The 17,562-nt window shown below is 49.9% G+C and overlaps 6 protein-coding genes across 6 annotated transcripts; 1 reads left to right on the top strand and 5 right to left on the bottom strand.

Moving 5' to 3' along the window:
• Window positions 1-557: 557 nt before the first annotated feature.
• Window positions 558-5,621, bottom strand: N7443_010481 (extracellular serine-threonine rich protein; the record flags this gene model as incomplete). Its single annotated transcript, XM_056890537.1, has 4 exons — window positions 558-4,295; window positions 4,337-5,179; window positions 5,325-5,495; window positions 5,565-5,621. 4 exons carry the CDS (start codon window positions 5,619-5,621, stop codon window positions 558-560), a joined length of 4,809 nt encoding a protein of 1,602 aa, XP_056737028.1.
• A 3,023-nt stretch (window positions 5,622-8,644) lies between these two features.
• N7443_010482 (RidA family protein) lies at window positions 8,645-9,100 on the bottom strand (the record flags this gene model as incomplete). Its single annotated transcript, XM_056890538.1, has 1 exon — window positions 8,645-9,100. The coding sequence occupies one exon, from the start codon at window positions 9,098-9,100 to the stop codon at window positions 8,645-8,647; it is 456 nt and encodes a 151-aa protein (XP_056737029.1).
• A 371-nt stretch (window positions 9,101-9,471) lies between these two features.
• On the bottom strand, window positions 9,472-11,077 carry N7443_010483 (aldehyde dehydrogenase; the record flags this gene model as incomplete). The annotated part of the gene is made up of 3 exons (XM_056890539.1): window positions 9,472-10,334; window positions 10,394-10,617; window positions 10,668-11,077. The coding sequence occupies 3 exons, from the start codon at window positions 11,075-11,077 to the stop codon at window positions 9,472-9,474; spliced, it is 1,497 nt and encodes a 498-aa protein (XP_056737030.1).
• Window positions 11,078-11,349: 272 nt separating this feature from the next.
• N7443_010484 (amidohydrolase family protein) lies at window positions 11,350-12,591 on the bottom strand (the record flags this gene model as incomplete). Its single annotated transcript, XM_056890540.1, has 1 exon — window positions 11,350-12,591. The coding sequence occupies one exon, from the start codon at window positions 12,589-12,591 to the stop codon at window positions 11,350-11,352; it is 1,242 nt and encodes a 413-aa protein (XP_056737031.1).
• Window positions 12,592-12,968: 377 nt separating this feature from the next.
• Window positions 12,969-13,644, top strand: N7443_010485 (3-hydroxyanthranilate 3,4-dioxygenase; the record flags this gene model as incomplete). The annotated part of the gene is made up of 3 exons (XM_056890541.1): window positions 12,969-13,137; window positions 13,206-13,219; window positions 13,279-13,644. The coding sequence occupies 3 exons, from the start codon at window positions 12,969-12,971 to the stop codon at window positions 13,642-13,644; spliced, it is 549 nt and encodes a 182-aa protein (XP_056737032.1).
• Window positions 13,645-13,729: 85 nt separating this feature from the next.
• On the bottom strand, window positions 13,730-15,927 carry N7443_010486 (Zn(II)2Cys6 transcription factor; the record flags this gene model as incomplete). The annotated part of the gene is made up of 2 exons (XM_056890542.1): window positions 13,730-15,686; window positions 15,773-15,927. The coding sequence occupies 2 exons, from the start codon at window positions 15,925-15,927 to the stop codon at window positions 13,730-13,732; spliced, it is 2,112 nt and encodes a 703-aa protein (XP_056737033.1).
• Window positions 15,928-17,562: the final 1,635 nt, after the last annotated feature.

A 17,562-nucleotide genomic window follows, 5' to 3' on the forward strand; every position in this document is an offset into this window, starting at 1 on the left:
GAGATCTTTCTGCTTTCTATGGCTTTTTTTTTTTTTTCTTCTTCGATTTCTGAAAAGTCACCTGGCGGATCATTTCTTTTTTTTTCTCTTCTACATTGTACGATGTGTTCACCATTAGTCACTTCCAAAAAATTATCACAATATCAATTCCTTCCCAGTAGCTTGTAAACTCTTCAGTTGGTTTCTTTTAAAGTATCGTTTTATATCGCTGTCTTCTTCGTGAATTCCTAAAACACATATCTAAAAGGTTCTAATTTTTACAAGTCATCTAGTATAAAGTTTTTCAGGTTTGAGCTTGACATGAAATCCAAATAATGTGTGAACACGATGTCTATGGCATTCAATTAAGCGGAAATTAAAGTACAACCACGAAGCAAAGAACCAGTCCGTTCAGGCACAATCTTATTCAGCGCTCAAATACACCCGTGGGGAGCAGCCACAAACCATGAAGGAAAAGGGAAAAAAAGAAAACCATAGACGAGTAAAAAAGAAAAAGTACATAGGGAATCAAGGAAAAAGCAAAGCAGCTTCAGTCCGCGCGAATGCTGTCATCCTTTCTAGATGACAAGCCCAATGAGCGTTGCTAGGAAGCCTAGCATCATGCCCCATGAGGTTGACACGCTCGGGGCTGCGTTCCAGACTGGCGTGGGGGTGGCTTTCGCGGCCGCGTAAGAGATGCTGGAGGAGGTTGCTATTCTTGAGGAGGAGGCGTGTGGGACTGGGATCCGGCCTGTCCAGGAGGGTCGAGCGCTGCTGGGGCCGGCTGGCACTAGCCCGACTGTTGGGGTGGTGTAGGATGAGCCCGTGAGTGTCGAGGTTACGAAGCTGACCTGCGGCACGGTGACTGTGTATGTTGAGTAGGTGATGGTTGTGCAGGGCAGCTTGGGTTCGGAGGTCACGCTCACGGTTGCAAGACCGGCGCTGCCGCTGACGGAGACTGTCGGGACCAAGGTGATGGTTGAAGGAATGGCAGTTACGATGCCGGGGTTCTGGGGGACCCAAGCTGCACAAATCCCAGTGAAGTAGGATAGTGCGGCCGTGATCTCGGACTTGGATGTTCCCCATGCATCGATACAGGAGATGACCTTTTCGGTGAACTCTTTGTTGGGGCAGTAACACTTTGAATCGCTGTTGTCTTTGCACTTTGGTACCACGCTGAGCCAGGTGTTGATGCATTGAGGGACGGTGCTGGGGCAAGGAGAGGATGGAGCAGGGCTCGAGGTGGCCACGGTGCCGGTGCCACCGGTGACGGTAATGGTCTCGGGAACACCAGTCGCGCCGGCTGAGCATTTGGTGCAAATAACAGAGGTGGAGGTGAGAACGACAGTTGAAACAGTGGAGGTAGGAACAAGGATAGTAGATCCACCGGAAGTAACAGTGTTGGTCACAGGGCAGGTAGTAACAGTTGTGTAGACCATAATGGTTGTGCTAGAATCCTCGGGAGTGATTGTAGACTCTGGACTGACACCGGAGGGGCCAGCTGTAGGTACAGGGCTGCTTTCAGCAACGGTAGTCTTAACAAAAGTTGTCTCGGCGATGCTAGGTGCAGAAGTAGTAACACCAGCTGAACACTTGGTGCAAATGACGGAAGTGGAAGTTAGAACAATAGTGGAAACGGTAGTAGTGGGGACAAGGATAGTAGATCCACCGCTAGTGACAGTGTTGGTCACAGGGCAGGTAGTGACAGTGGTGTAAACCACAACGGTCGTGCTAGATTCCTCTGGGGCAGTACTAGATCCAGGGCTGACACCAGAAGGACCGGCCGTGGGTGTAGGGCTAGTCTCAGCAGCAGTTGTCTCGATGACAGAAGTAGTAGCAACAACTGGGATAGTAGAGGCCGTGGTCACAACAATGGTGGAAACAGTCGTGGTAGGCACAAGAACAGTGGATCCACCCGTAGTGATCGTGTTCGTAACAGGGCATGTAGTCACGGTAGTATAAGTCACTATGGTGGTAGTCGAATCACTGGGTACGGCTGTAGAGACAGGGCTAACATCAGAAGGACCAGTTATAGATGCAGTGCTAGTTTCAGCAACAGTTGTCTTGACAACGGAAGTAGTCGCAATAACTGGGATAGTTGAGGCCGAGGTCACAACGATGGTTGACAAGGTGGTAGAAGTAGTGACATAGTATGACGATCCCGAGCTAATAGTGGCAGTGACCGGGCACACAGTCGTGGTGGTGTAGGTGATTTCAGTGACTGTCGATTCTTGCGGTACTGAAGGCACCGACGAACTGCCACCAGCTGGAACTGAAGAGCTCGCGGTAACCGGAGAAGAGCCACTGGGAACAACAGATGTCCCTTCCGGGGTAGTTACTATGGCCGTGGAAGTTTCAGCAGCGGGGGAAGTCACAGTGACGGAAGAAGTGTGAACAACTGGAGATGTCTGAGCAGCAGTAGAGGTTTCTCCAGCTGATGTGGTCTCCGTGACAGGACACACGGTAGTTCGGATAGCAATAGTGGAGGTGACCACCGTGGTAGAGTCGGCCGGGCAGTTAGTAACCGTCGGGGCACAGCTGGTGATGGTGATTTCGCTGGTCGAATAGATCGTGGATGTAGTCCACTGCGAAACACTTGCAGAAGACGTGATGGTACCAGTGACCGGTGAAGAACCTGAGGGGCCGACAGAAGTCGACGCGACGGGGCTTGATTCGGCAGGGCTAGACTCAGCCGGGGTCGATGTAGCAGAGCCTGATTCAACAGGGGTTGTCTGACCAACCGAAATAGTCTGGGTCGCAGTAGTAGACTTGCCAGCAGGAGATGTCTCACCCACGGTCGTCTCAGTTACAGGACAGATGGTCGTCCTAACAGGGATGGTAGAAGTGTACACTGTGGTAGAGTCCGCGGGGCAGTTCGTCACGGTAGAAGCGCATCTGGTAACAGTCACCTCACTAGTCGTGTAGATAGTAGATGTGGTCCACTTTGACACACTAGCAGATGATGTGATGGAACCAGAGACCGGAGAAGAGCCACTGGGGCCAGCAGGGGTTGATACGGCAGGAGAAGTCTCACCAGCCGGGGTAGTCCCACCAGCAGATGAACTAACGGAGCCGGTGACCGGCGACGAGCCTGAGGGAACGGCAGAAGAAGTCGCAGGCAAGCTTCCACTGGGGCTGGCTCCAACTGACGGTGCCGAAGTCGACTCAGACGAAGTAGTCTCGGTGACTGGGCAAACAGTAGTCTGGATAGCAATAGTAGAAGTGACCACCCTGGTAGAGTCGGCCGGACAGTCCGTAATAGTGGCGGCGCAGCTAGTAATTGTAATCTCGCTAGTCGTATAGATCGTGGATGTAGTCCACTGAGAAACGCTTGTAGATGTGATGGATCCAGTGACGGAGGATGAACCATAAGGGATTGACGACCCAGCAGAAGTCGAGACTGATCCAGTGGAAGAAGACGCCGAAGGACCAGCGGATGGACTGACAGGGGAAGTATGGCCAGCAGGGGTAGTCTCAGCAGCAGATGAACTGGCGGAGCCAGTGACTGGGGAAGAGCCCGAAGGAATAGCGGAGGAAGATGCAGGCAAGCTACTGCTAGGGCTAGATTGAGTGGATGGCACCACAGACGACTCAGCAGAAGAAGTCTGACTGGCAAAGGTCTCCGTTGCAGTCACAGGGCACACTGTGGTGTACAGAGCGATGGTAGAGGTAACTACCTTGGTCGAGTCCGCAGGACAATCTGTGATGGTTGCTGCACAACTAGTAACAGTGAACTCGCTGGTCGTGAAAACAGTTGAGGTCGTGAAAGAGGAAGCACTGGCCGAGGATGTTATAGTTCCAGTAACCGGCGAGGATCCGGAAGAGCCAGCAGATGCGGTAGCGCCAGAGGAGCTAGATGTGCTCACGGGCGAGCTGGCAGGCAAGCTACCACTCACATCAAGTGAGGAAGTCTGCAGAGGGGTGGACTGGGCAGCAGAAGACTGGGTAGCTGAGCCAGTCTGAGTCACAGGGCAGACTGTAGTTGAGATAGCTCTGGTGGATGTGACTACTTTGGTGGAGTCCGCGGGGCAGTTTGTGATCGTGGCGGCACAACTTGTGATAGTAAACTCCTCAGTCGTCCACACAGTTGATGTGGTCCATTGGACACTGGAACTGACCGAAGGGGGTGTGGATCCACTGGCAGGCGATGAGCCAGAAGGAACTGACGATCCACTGACAGGCGATGATCCAGATGGAATTAACGAGCCAGCCGATGTCGAGACCAATCCAGAGGGAGAAGAAGCCGAGGGAACAGCAGACGAGCCTGTGGGAGATAATGCAGGGGATGCACTGCTCGAGCCAGGAGCAGGGGTCGACTGGGCAGGGGGGTAGACTCGCTCTCCGTCACAGGACATACCGTGGTTGAGATAGCTCTGGTAGAGGTGACCACTTTGGTTGAGTCCGCAGGGCAGTCCGTGATAGTGGCGGCACAACTTGTGATGGTAATCTCCTCAGTCGTGTAAACGGTGGAAGTGGTCCAGCTAGCTGAAGCACTCGCAGCAGGAGAGTTTTTGCCCGCAACCGGTGAAGAGGTAGAGACCGCTGGAATGATGGGCGCCGAAGACGTTGAGGTACCAGATGGGACTGAGCTCTGCAAAACCGGAACTATTAATGGCAAAGAAGAGCTCGGAGAGGCAGATGCAGGCGAACTAGACTCGGGAACCACCGGGACGGCAGAGCTCGAGGTTGTCGAGGACGACGAGTCCGAAGACTCGGGGATCACAACGAGAAGACTGCTCGAGGTAGACTGGAGTGACGAATCAGACGTGGTAGGAGGAACATATGGAATGGACGAGCTTTCGAAGTTGCGAGGAAGAACGCCACGGGCCGAAATGGAAGCAGTGCTCTGGGCCGATGCAGAGCTGGTAGTGCCCGATGTGCAGTCAAAGTCAATACTGTAGATTGCGAAATCGATGCTGGCGTCCTTGCTGCCATTGGGCAGAGCGAATTGAACAGACTCAGCACCACCACACTGGTCATTAGTAATGGTAGTAACAGCAGTGGAGACGGAAGCAGTCCCGTGGCACTTTTGGCCATTGGGCATGTTGTAGATGACCAGCATGTCGGTTCCCTTGGAGGTCGAGATCTTAATATTAGCAACGGAGAAGTCGTTGGCATCACTGCCCGTAGAAAATGAAGGTGCGGACGAGCTATCACCGGAGCTAGCACTCTTGGTAGCAGTAGCAGTGATACATTTGTCCTATAGGTATAATCAGTATAGATCAACCAACAACGTCAACAAAACAAAACAACACGACCACCAAAAAGCAAAACAGTGGTTTTCGAAAATGACACTCGCATAGAAGTGCCGTGTATAATGTCAACCGGTAAACATCAAGACTTACAGCTTTGCCACCAAAAGTGTTGCTGCAGGTAAATTCGGAAAATTTCATGCCGCCATACTGGTCGAAAGAGCCGGTAGCCAGACCAGACCAGGTAAATCCCTTCTCCTGGTCGTCATTACACTTATTGTTGGCGATTTCCGGGACTGAATAGGACTCGTTCGAGCCCCACGACTAAATATAAACATGGGATGTTAGCATACGTCCTGTTGATATCGACCATGGACAAACGCATCAACATACCGAAGCCTGGCCGACGGCCAGCAAAGTAGCGAACGCAATAGAGATAACACTCTTCATCATGGAAAATGTCAACGAGCGACACAGCGACACAAGTAGAATAAGGATCAAGATTGAATGATAAACGCAAATTCTTTTGCGATTGTTGAAGACCAGCAACAACAACGGGCCCTGTAGGGCAGAGTCAAATGAAGCAGAAAGCTAACAGGATAGGAAGATCCTAGAACGAGTGTAAAAAGAAAAATGAAGAGAAGCGACGAAAAGAAGCGAGTATGGGAAGGAAAAAAGAGGGTCGAGTGAAGTAAAGAAAGGAAAACAAACAAAGGGCAAAATATAGAAATTGAAGCTCGGGAGCCTACAACCAGGGAACTGGCTTCTTAAACGGAATCGAACCTCAACAAAGGGGTCCCACCTGATTGCTACCTATCATCCCTGTCTCTGCAGCTATTGACAATGTCCACCTGTTCTGTGAATAGTAACTAGTAAGACATTCTGGGGATAAAGACTTGCAGTCGCCAATCAGGATGGCCCAGGCATCGAACTTGAAACGAGGACCACCCCAGTTAGGACTTTAGTCTCCCTCCTTCACCGGTAACTTGGTCGATGCTGCAGGAACCATGCTGGATCAGGAACTGGGTCTCTATACAGCGGTTAACTGAACTCCACTTTGGCACCGAAGATGGGCCCCGCTGCGGCGACTACACCCCGTCCAATCAGCGTGGCTGGTGGGGGTACCAAAATAGCCCCGGCACAGGGTTCGTCAGGCTTGAAGCGCCAGATCGGCAGCGATGCATGGGATGAGGTCGATCAACTGAATTGGAGGCTCTGAAGAAGAGCGAGCATTGTCTCGCAAGCATCAGGGCATTGTTGCCTAGCTTGGATTGAGATGCCATTGTGACTTGATTGTGTGAGGCATCTTTCACGTTCCACTGTGAGTGTCCCCCACCCCCTTTGACTGCATGAATACAAAAACAATATACTTCGAACAGATGAACGGAGTTGCCTCAGGATTTGGTGACGAAGCACTCTTTTTGCAGAACGGATGTGCGGGAGAAGCTCTGGCGGCGTTGCGCCCTGAGTCTCAGCTGTCGGTGACAGGTCAGACCATCGGTCCCCCAGTGTACAAGCGGCTGTAGCTTGGTGCTTTTTATGGTTATGCCCAAGCTCGATTATGCATTTGATTTTCCTCAAAGGCGAGACCCTTAGCGCTAGACCACTTTCAAACGGCCCAACCAGCATCCACCATGCCCCAATGTCAAGTCCTGCCAGCAAACGGCCAGCGGCTCTGTGTGAGATATGGAGAGGGGTATCTTCCACCCTTCCGAACACAGAGCTAGAACAGGTGCCATTCTCATTCAGACATAGCGAGGTAGCTTCATGAGTCGAACGCCCCTGGTGGCGTCGGTACCTGAACGGCGTTTGGTCTTGATTATGCCAAGTAATTTTGACAGGCGGACAGGCTTAGTCCAGAGACCCCGAATAACACCATCAAGCCCCTTCGCTTGGTGAATCTGTTTCATGCTCGGAGTGACTTGCCATTTGCCTGTGAATGGCCAAGTTCCTAGGTAGCCGCCCGGGTTCTTTGTTATGTCGCACGATCGCGGTGTTGTAAGCTCGGCGCTAAAAATATCCACGAATAAGTCGGGCGCAACGTCAGGTTGACGCATTCTTGGTTTCTTACAATGTCGCCTAGGGATTATATTCTGGTCATATGTGGGGTTTGTGAGAAGGACTTTTCTGTAGAACGTTACATTGCTCTGGACCCTTATGCACGGTCCTCGGTGGGAGCAGCAGCCTTCTTGGTGAATTTAGACAAAGGGTTTTATAAATGACCTCTCTACCTAGTCTGCCCTATTCTTACTAATTTGTTACTGTTATCTTCACAGACATTATAACAGGAAATTTGACTCAGTGTATCCTCTACTTATTCTGATCGATCGGATAGAAGATGAGATCAGGCTGCTTAGCCCCGCCACGGTATGGGCCTCCATGACATCGGTACTTGGTCCGTAGAGCGTTTAACCTAGATGAAATAATCGACCTGTTCCATCCTGGTCCGAATGGCTTTGCACTCTAAGACAGTCATTTGGCCGCTGACCAACCAGTCGAGGCGAAGGTCTGTGAATCACATTTCAGCACTTTGATGGCCCAATATTAGCATAGTCAGAAGTCGTAGGACGCGGAAGTTTGGATGCCAGGTTTGAGTTCAGTCCGAGAGAAAGAGGCTCTTGACTTACCGAGCGGTGATTTTTCTTATGTAGGAAATCAATAACCGTGTATGATATATCGTACACTAAGATTCGGTTTAGAGATAGCCTACGGTAGCCTGACATATTCTATACTAGAGAATGGAACAACTGTTTTAGCTTTGATAAAGGTCTAACAGAAGAATCAGGAAGAGTATTAAACAATTACACATCTAGAAGAGGTGTTAAAAAGCATAGAGAGCTTTCTTCTAAAAGTAATATCTGGCAAGTACCACCCTTTAGAGGCCATGTAGTAACATACCACCCCACCTAACTATTTCGATTGGTTGAGCTGATGGCATTACTGAGAAGTAGAAGCGAAAATCGAAGAGATGTCGAGTATGACCGAATCGATCAGACCAATGGGGTATAGAAAAGAGGAAGCCAGGAAAGAAACCGGGCACAAGTCCCACATTAAGAACAATCATAATGATACCTTTGGGATTGAGAGATGCCGGGACACTTTTTAAGAGACAAAGTCTAACGAAATAAAGCAAACACTTGAAGTCAGCGAACGGAGGTATCTATATGGCCTGAAAATCCATTTTAGGGGTGGAAGAAGGAGTTACTAATCCCTAGACGCACAAAGCCATTGAGGAAGATAGACTGGAGAATAAGTTCAATGAAGGGTAAAAAATATTATCAAAGAGATATCAAGAAAGATTTCCAAAAAGGCCATGAATCGAATGTCTCTATCGGCCGCATTAATTAATCAGAGTTTTATTAATCTGATGGAGCCTAACTGGTTGCGTCGTTACTGGCGTGGCCTGATCTTCAAGTAACATTCCACCATCATCGCGATCCTTGGTGTAGCTCCTCGGTGTAGCTCTTGGGTGTCTAAGTGGATTCGTAGTAGGCGGTGCACTTGATTTCCACGAGAATCTCCTCCCGTGGCAAAGCCCGCACTTCAACCGTTGTTCGTGCCGGTGCTGTCTGGCGATCAGGCCAGATTATATTCCATTCCTCATTCATATCCTTGTAATCCCTCTGCATATCCACCAAGAAGACAGTGGCGTCTACCACATTGTGCATGCCCGCCTGTCCCGCTGAGGCCTCTTCGATGATCTTGCGGATGTTGTCTAGAACAGCGGCACTCTGGTCCCTGATGTTGAGGCTCAGGTCGCCCTTTTCTGAGCGGGTCGCTCCGACAAAGCTGCCGTCGCCGCGGCGGGACGATGTTCCAGAGACGTAGATGTAATGGCTTTTGCCATGGTTCACTATCCGCGCGTGTGGGTAGTTGGCAAGCCCTTGGGCGTCGGTGGCAGGTCGGAAATATGGAACACTTGGGGCCATTTTTCTTGGTAGAGTCTTGATCGGGTTGCACATTTATTAATGATTGAGCCCTCTTTTGGAAGCCGAGATACTGATGGAGGGTGGGGTTGAAATATGTGCGTCGTCAAGAGAAAGGATGTCTCAGTGAGAGGGTGTAACTAAGTCATGACATAGACGTTTTTTCCCCTTGATCGAGGACCTTTTCGCAGTTTTTGAAAGACACCCTGGTTAAAACAGAGGAATGTAGCAGAAATGGCCCATAACTTCATGGCTGCCAAAGCTTCGGATAGATCCGACCGGGCCGCGATCCGACATCACAGCTCATGACTAATTCGAAATCTCGGTAATTGTTAAGGCACGTCTGCTAATGTAGAATTCAAGACTGAGTTACACTATCGTACATGGAGAGTCCGCAAATTGGTAAAAACATCGCGACTCTGGGCACCTCCTTCTCGACCGATGCCAGACGCCTTCATACCCCCGAAAGCCGTCCCGAGCTCGCGCACCAACCAGCAGTTCACCCATACTAGGCCGGCCTCAATCTGTTCTCCAACTCGGCGCATCCGTGATATATCAGTGGTCATGAGAACACTGGCCAGTCCATTTGGGTTGTCATTTGCGAGTTCAATAGCCTCTTTCTCCGTGTCGAAGGGAGACACGGTGACGACAGGTCCAAATATCTCTTCGCGCATGACCCGACTGTCAGTGCAGACACCACTCAGCACTGTCGGCTTGATCCAGTAGCCATTATGGGGGTCCTCATCGGGGACTTCACCAGTATGAAAGTGCGCCTTCTCATCTTGAGCCAGGCGCAGATAGGATCGAACTTTTGAGTAGTGCTCTCGCGAGACGACCGGCCCAATGGTCTCCCCGCAACGGTAGTTTTTATGGACGTATTCAGCAAACGCAGGTAGAAATCTTTCGTAGATATCACGGTGGACATAGATCCGTGAGCCACACAGACATATCTGACCGCTGTTTTCAAAAGATGCTTGAGCAGCCAAAGCTACTGCCTTGGCCAGGTCGACATCGTCGAATATCAACGTAGGGTTTTTTCCACCAAGTTCCAAAGAGAGGTGCTTGCCAATATCGGCTACTGTGTCATGACGAATGCGGATACCAGTGCTGGTGCCGCCTGTGAATGAGACACCTCGGACATAGGGTGACTTGACAAGGGTTGAGCCGGCACCTGATCCATCACCAAAAATGATGTTCATCACACCAGGAGGCAGTGTTGCTTGTCTGAATACTTCGCCTAGCACTTTTCGGGGTCAACAGGCTATCCCAGTCAAGAGGTCCCAGATTATCACGTACAGAATGCAGTGATGCTGGTAACTTCACTTGGCTTTGCCACACCTGTACATCCAAATGCAAGACAAGGTGCAATCTTCCATGTCAGGAGGTAAAGAGGCATATTCCATGGCGAGATCAGTGCAAATACTCCTACAGGTGATCGATGTTCGTATGTCAGAGTGGATGCTGGGCCATCGACAAACCGAACGGCGCCTTCCTCATGGAGAATGTATGTCGCAAAGTATCTTTGGAGGTCTCAATGTTGTGCAAGTGATAGAAGTAGAGAAACACATACCGGAAATTTGCAATCGCACGATCAACTTCAACTCTAGCCCTAGCAAGCGTTTTCCCTTGGTCAATGCTCTCCCAAACTGCAAAAAGTTCTTTCTTTTCGTCCAGAATACTTGCAATCCGCAGCAGCATATCTGCTCTTTCTTGCCTGGTGGTTCGGGACCAAGACGGGAATGCTTTCGAAGCCGCATCCACTGCGCGGTTCACGTCGGATGCCGCACTGCGATGAATCCGAGCTAGAACCTCGCCGGTACTTGGGTTGAACGTGTCAATCCAATCTTCCGTCTGGGTATTTTCCGTAAATTCATTATCGATGAAGTTCTGGACGCAGAATGAGCTGCCCGCATTGTTGGTCAAGTAGTTGTTGGCGCGTTCGGTAGTGTCGAGCTCCCATAAGGTAGAAATGGTTTTCATGTTGAGCCAGAAGTTAACGAGAAGATCTGAAGAAGGAATTTGGTATCGAGATTGCTTTTAGGAGCGGCATTCGGCACTTTCTAGTACATGTTATTTCTGGGTTTAATGCCCCTCTCCACCGGCGGCACTCATTGTTAGCGGATAGCCATCCGATTCGACCCTCGAGCGGCCACCGATAGGCACCATGGCTCAAAATTACCCATGGACTTCATTTCTTCTACAGACAAGCTACTTTCCTTGGCGTGTGGGGTCCATTCGACTACATAGTCATGCTAAAACGTATGCTCTATGAACATATCATGTAATCCCAGAAACTCAATCGCGTTCCCAGCAAGCATACGCGCCCTCGTCTCCTTCGAAAACAGCTCTTCAACCTCTTTGTTACTAGCCAACATCTCTCCAGGAACCGGCATTTCACCAAGCGGAAAAGGATAGTCACTGCCCATGACTATCCGCTCCGGTCCAATCTTCTTGCAGATAAGCTGAAGCAGGTCCGGGTCATGCACCAAGCTGTCAATCCAGATATTGTGCTGATGCGACTCGATATAGCTCTGTGGAGACACTCCCTCGGAACTGTGTGCCACTAGATCCGGTCGGCAATCGTACCCATGCTGGATTCGTCCGAGAAGAGGGAGATAGGCTCCACCTGCGTGAGCGAAGCAAAAGCGGAGCTTTGGATGGCGGACGAGGACACCAGATGAGAGTAGGGCGTGCATTGCAAGTGCGGTCTCGCTGGGCCTGGGAATATAATTAGCATCATCGAAGTCACTGTAGAAATAGTATACATACATTCCGATCAGCCATGCAGACCAGTAGCTTCCCCACCGAGCTTTATTCTCGCGTTCAAGCTCGTATCCTAGGGGGTGGACGAATATCGGAACATCCAAGTCCTCACATGCAGCCCAGAATGGCTCGAAGGAGGGGTGATCTAAGCTGCGACCGTTTATTTCGGTGCCGATCTCGACGCCTGTCAGCCCCAATTCCAACTTGGCGCGTCGCAGTTCATTCACCGAGCTCGGTATATTTTGCAAGGGGACAGTCGCTAGGCCGATAAAACGACGTGGATATTCATGACAGACGGAGGATATGTGGTCGTTCAAGTAACGAGCTAATGCAGTCGTGGGCTCGATTGGTTTGTCATATGAGAATAGAATGGGCACTGTGCTTATGACTTGGATATCAACTCCGGTTGCATCCATTTCTTTCATGCGTACTTCTGGATCAAAGCAGTTGGGTTCCACCGTTCGAAAGAACTTGTCGCCAACAAACATGTCGACTTTGTTGGATGTTGTCCCATTATGCCCATTTGACTCTTCCCTTGATGATTTGTTTGGTCTTAGAGTCATCCAAGATTCCGTTTTGTCGGTTGGCGATCCATGGGATTTCGAGAAATCGGGTAAAGATGGTGGCATAATGTGAGTATGCATGTCAATTCGAAAAGTACCCTGGGATCCATTATGGTCGTTCGGTGTGGTGTCTGGTGCACAAGAGCAGCAAAACGAGTTGACTGTCATTTTGTATCGTCGTAGCTTGGTGTAATCTTGTGTCTAGATAAGGTGAACTTGATTGAATACTCCATTCCCTGGGTTGCATTATTAGTTCCGACAGGCCGCTTAGATACCATATCTGAGATACAGATACAATCCCAATTCAGGGAGAATTCATGTCTTCCTCCCTGGTTTCGCCATAGTGCTTCGGATGCATCCGACCGAGCAATCGGATGGCGTTGCGGGTCGGCTGGCTCCTTGCCAAGAATGTATCTCACCACACAGATTACCAATTCAGAGCTGACGCGGGTAATGCCGTGATTGAATTGGAATGCCCCATTTAAGACCGTCTTTGTGGTAGATGTCATTGTTCCCGGATCAACGCTTTGCCTCGGTACTGCACAATGGAGACTCCTTCGACTTCCTCTATCCCGGGACCCATCGCCCTGTCCTCGTGGCTTGCTGCGAATGCCGACAGCCTGGAACCACCAGTTAACAATAAATGTCTGTACTCGGGCAAAGACTTTATTTTGATGGCTGTTGGTGGGCCGAATACGAGGAATGATTATCACAGTGAGTGCTCACTCCTAAATGAAGTGTGAGATATGTTTGTGAATGGCACTAAATCACGAAACATGCAGTTAATGAAACAGAGGTATTCATTACTTTTGGGACTTGATCATGCGTCTCCCTCAAACTAACCCTATAATATAGGAATGGTTCTACCAAATCAAAGGCGACATGCTCCTCAAAATCGTCGAAAATGACACCTTCCGAGACGTCATCATTCGAGAAGGAGAAACATTTGTCGTTCCTGGAAATACACCTCACTCTCCAAGAAGGTATGGAGACACGATTGGCTTGGTCATGGAGTGTACTCGACCCCCACAGATGATTGATCGCATACGATGGTACTGTGAAAACCAAGAAGCTCATCGGGGTATCCCAACAATCATACGAGAGGAGTCGTTTTATTGCGAAGACATCGAGGTGCAGCTTAAGCAGGTGGTTAATGAGTGGATTGAGAATGAAGATAGGCGGAGATGTACTGCGTGTGGACACATTGCACCCCCGTATTGAGATTGACTACGTCTATGAGTAAAGAACAATATCAAATCGGAGTCTCATTAGAATTGTATCTGACCATGATAAACCCTCAAAGTCGCTATTGCTCGTGATTTAAGAAGAAATGATCAATGGAAGACATCAACATCGCGTCTCCGAAGAAATTCTCGCTAGGATCCTCCGATGTAGTAGACTGAGGAACAAAGTCTGAGAGAAAAGAATCATAAGGAACGATCATCTGGTCCACCGAGTCATCCCAGTCATCTTGCATAACAGATCGCGCTCGAGGCAAAGGACCATCAGAAATCTGAGGGAGGTAGATGTCCCGGGTTACCTTGCGTCGCTTTGATTGGCATTCAACCTCCTGGTAGTGGTCCTCCTGTCCGTAGTGATCGAATGTCCTTTGGAACAAGTCATGCTTTTGAAGGTCCATCTGTGTCATCTGCATATCTTCTTCAGTCAAAAGCTGATATTTCTTGATTTCAGGCCATTTGATCTTGATGTTTTGTAACATGTCGAGGCCATTCTGTACGTCCGGCCACGCCTTGCTGGTGAAGGTCGGGTTCCGAGCCAACCGCATACAATACAACAGAACTTTGGCGCTGGCGTAGATTGCACGGCTCTGTTGAATGACGAAATGACTAGCAGGAACGGTGGCAAGTACTTGCGGGGTGGCTTTGATGCAGTTGGATGCTGCTTCGGCACATCGAAGAAACATATCTGGCTCGGCGATACTGAATCGCTCAATGAATGTGCGATAAAGCAGGACAAGCCCAATGTAGTAAGAAGAGACCGCAATTGTTTGCAGCATCAAAGGGCCCCTTGTCTGACTAGGTGCATCGATCTTGGGTAGTACCTGTTTGGTATAGTACTTTTCAAGCTCTGCATCATGTTTTTTCACATACGATCGTAGCGTGTCTTTTAGTTTGGCGTTATTTGACGTTTGCGACTTGCGAATGCATCGGACAGACTTATAGATGCGGCCCATGGTGATATGAAATTCCGCAATGATTGAGAACCACGGGTCCGTCTTTGTCACCAGCGTGGACGTTGTGGCACCCTCGTCTTCATATGAGTCGATATCGCTTTCGGTATCGTCAATAGCCAATGGCTTCGATAATGCGGTTGAAAGAGAGCGGTCTAGAATATATAGGCACCACCAAATATTGCTGTGGACGCACGACATATCGTGCGCATTCGTTGCGGCATCCATGTTATCCTCGACATCCAGTCCTTGATATAGGCGTATCGCATGACCAGCAGTGACCCAAGCATCATTCACGGTGCCTTTTTCAGTCAGAAAGAGACTAAGTAAACCTTGCGCGATAACAACGTTGATCGCAGAAGTCACATTTTGCTGGTATTGAAGCCCGGGAGATATAGAAGTCGCGTGTGAGAAAAGCAGATCTGCCAGATCTACCCGTTTGTATACCTCCATTTCCGGTTGATTAAAGATCATGTGCTCTTCTGGAATGATCGATGCGGCAACGGCGAGAAGCGCATAAAAGAGAAACGAGAACTCAGTCTCGTCTTTGCCGGTGCCTCTGCCATCTTTGCGCGCGGCCATCCAACGGTCATATTGAAGTTGGAAGCTGCGACGATGAATGATAGGGAAAATAGGATAGATTGAGGCATAGAAAATCTCGATCAGAGCGAGCAATATCGGTTCTTCGAATCGAGTTACGTCGAGCGTAGAAGGCTCCGTCCCGGAGATGTTTTGTTCATCGTTACTATCAAGGCCGTGGAAGATTACCGCATATAGCACCTCGTTAGTGTTATCATCTGTCACTGGAGGTTGACATATTGGTATTGATTCTGCTGTCTGAGATGCAGCATCCGTTGAAGGTGCTCGGAAAGCGTCTGGCGGCTCGGATAGTGCACCATCGGGAGCGGGCACCGGCGACCAACTAGAGCAGTTGATATCGCCATGCACTTCGGCTGGGGGTGCCTCGGGGTGTTCCGATGATAGAACGGGCTCTCTGTATTCCCCGACTGATGATTGCTGTCGCAATTGCTTCTCCATCACTGCGATGCGATTCTCGAGTTTGACAACATATCTAGAGGAGGGTCAGCGGTCTTGTTATTCGACACGATAGACCCTTGAACAAGGATGATAGTTAGTATCCCTGTAGAAAGCACTCACTGTGGATCCACTAACCTCATGTTCCCATGAGGTTCAACATAGACGCACTCGGCTTTGATGCGAGTACAGCTCAGGCACGGATTCTCTCCGTCGCATTTGATCTTTTTGCGACGACATGCCTGACAAGCACGCCAGACTCGTTGTCGCTCATACATGGGTAAGCATGGAGTATTGAAGAAAGTTGGAGAAGACAAAGTGCCCTCGGAAGCGACCTAGGCCCCGCACCGAAGGCAACTTGAGCTGTGGGGTAGGAGAGCCGGTCTGCTGTACCGTCCAAGGCCCACTTGGCACGAGGAATGACAAGTTCTTTCCATCGATTGGCTCTCCATGAAATCTTCTACGAACACTGACCGTGGGGCGCATCCGTTGCAAGGACACCGAATCATCCGTCCCCTTTATTTGCTTCTTCCTCCTATCTTCACTGGCTTGTGAATTTGAGACCTGATACGATCTGTCAATACGTACTTTGGCTTGGCCCCCCCGGTAGATTGTAGATCGATGATCTGCAGTTGACGCCCTACATCATTTTCAGCGGCCCGAGTTAAGCGGGTGTTGTCAGTAACATCCCTGAGCACCTACGGAGCTCTCCGTCCGACTAATCTGGACAACGATAACCCAAGGCAAATTGTTATCTTGAAAAACAAGTCATTGGAAAGGCTACGTGTGCTTTTCAGCCTTGCCTCGTCAGTGGTTTCCAAACCTGTCCTAGCATTCCACATTGGCTTCCTGGTCGGCCACTTTACCTGTATGACTCCATTCTTCTTCTCATTTTTGAGCCCCGACTAGGGTCTTCATCCCTCTAGATGCAAGTCTCTCGGGAATTATTGACACTTGTACGTCCGCAAGCGGATCACAAGTAGAGATTCGGGCAACTCGTCCGTCGCGGTCTCGGTATCAGATACCCATCCCGGGAGCCCAGACATCGGTTAAACGGACTCAAACCTTAGAAGGCATAGTTGCTTCAACTAGACTAGCGCTTTCTTCCAGGCCCAAAGCTATCGATGGTTCTAGAGCCACAGAGCCGACGTGTGTGTAATTCAGCGCGCAGAAGAAGCAAATTGGCCAATCTATATGCGACGGCAGACGTGATCTGGATGGGCCCCTTTAATCTGCATACCGCGTGCCAACATGCTAGCAGGAGAGTGGTACGACGGGAGACCCTCGGACTTATAGATGGTCGCGTGCGAAGGTCAGGAACAAGAAGCGCCAGCGGGACCGCGGCGTGGAGACGCCGGAGAGCCACCGGGGAACCGAGAATGGGTCTACCAAGGCCAAGTGTGTATCTGTGGCTCGTTCCACCTTTATTGTTCTCGGACCAGGACTTGGTCCGCACAGGAACGGGACCTACAGTAGGTCTACTCCACTGACGATCTTCACTTGCATGAACAGTTGGAGTTAGCGGGAGCTCTGGCGTCTCAATTATCGAGGGTCTCCCTTGCCAGATGTATTCAATAGCGTCTCACGATCAGAGTGTCAGAAGTGTCACATTGTCACACTGTTATAAACACCGTCGGAAGATCAAGGCTTATCTCGGCATATGAGAACTGCGCCCTGATAAGTCCGGGGCCCGGGATTGGCTGCACCGCCAACCATGCATATTATCTCCCCTTTCGGCTCATTGCCGATTTGGGTTGTTCTGCCTTAGTCCGGGTTCGTTTGGACTAATTGGGTCTCATTTTAATTATTCTCAATGAGCTTGCATGGCAAGGTTTGAGCCACAGTACTGACCTCCCCAAAACTCCATGGTTCTCTGGACTAGCGACTGGCTCTTCAGCCTCCCCTTGCGGAGA

This window comes from Penicillium atrosanguineum (assembly GCF_028827265.1).
Source record: "Penicillium atrosanguineum strain IBT 20685 chromosome Unknown utg000008l_segment0_segment0, whole genome shotgun sequence".
Taxonomy (NCBI): Eukaryota; Fungi; Ascomycota; class Eurotiomycetes; order Eurotiales; family Aspergillaceae; genus Penicillium; species Penicillium atrosanguineum.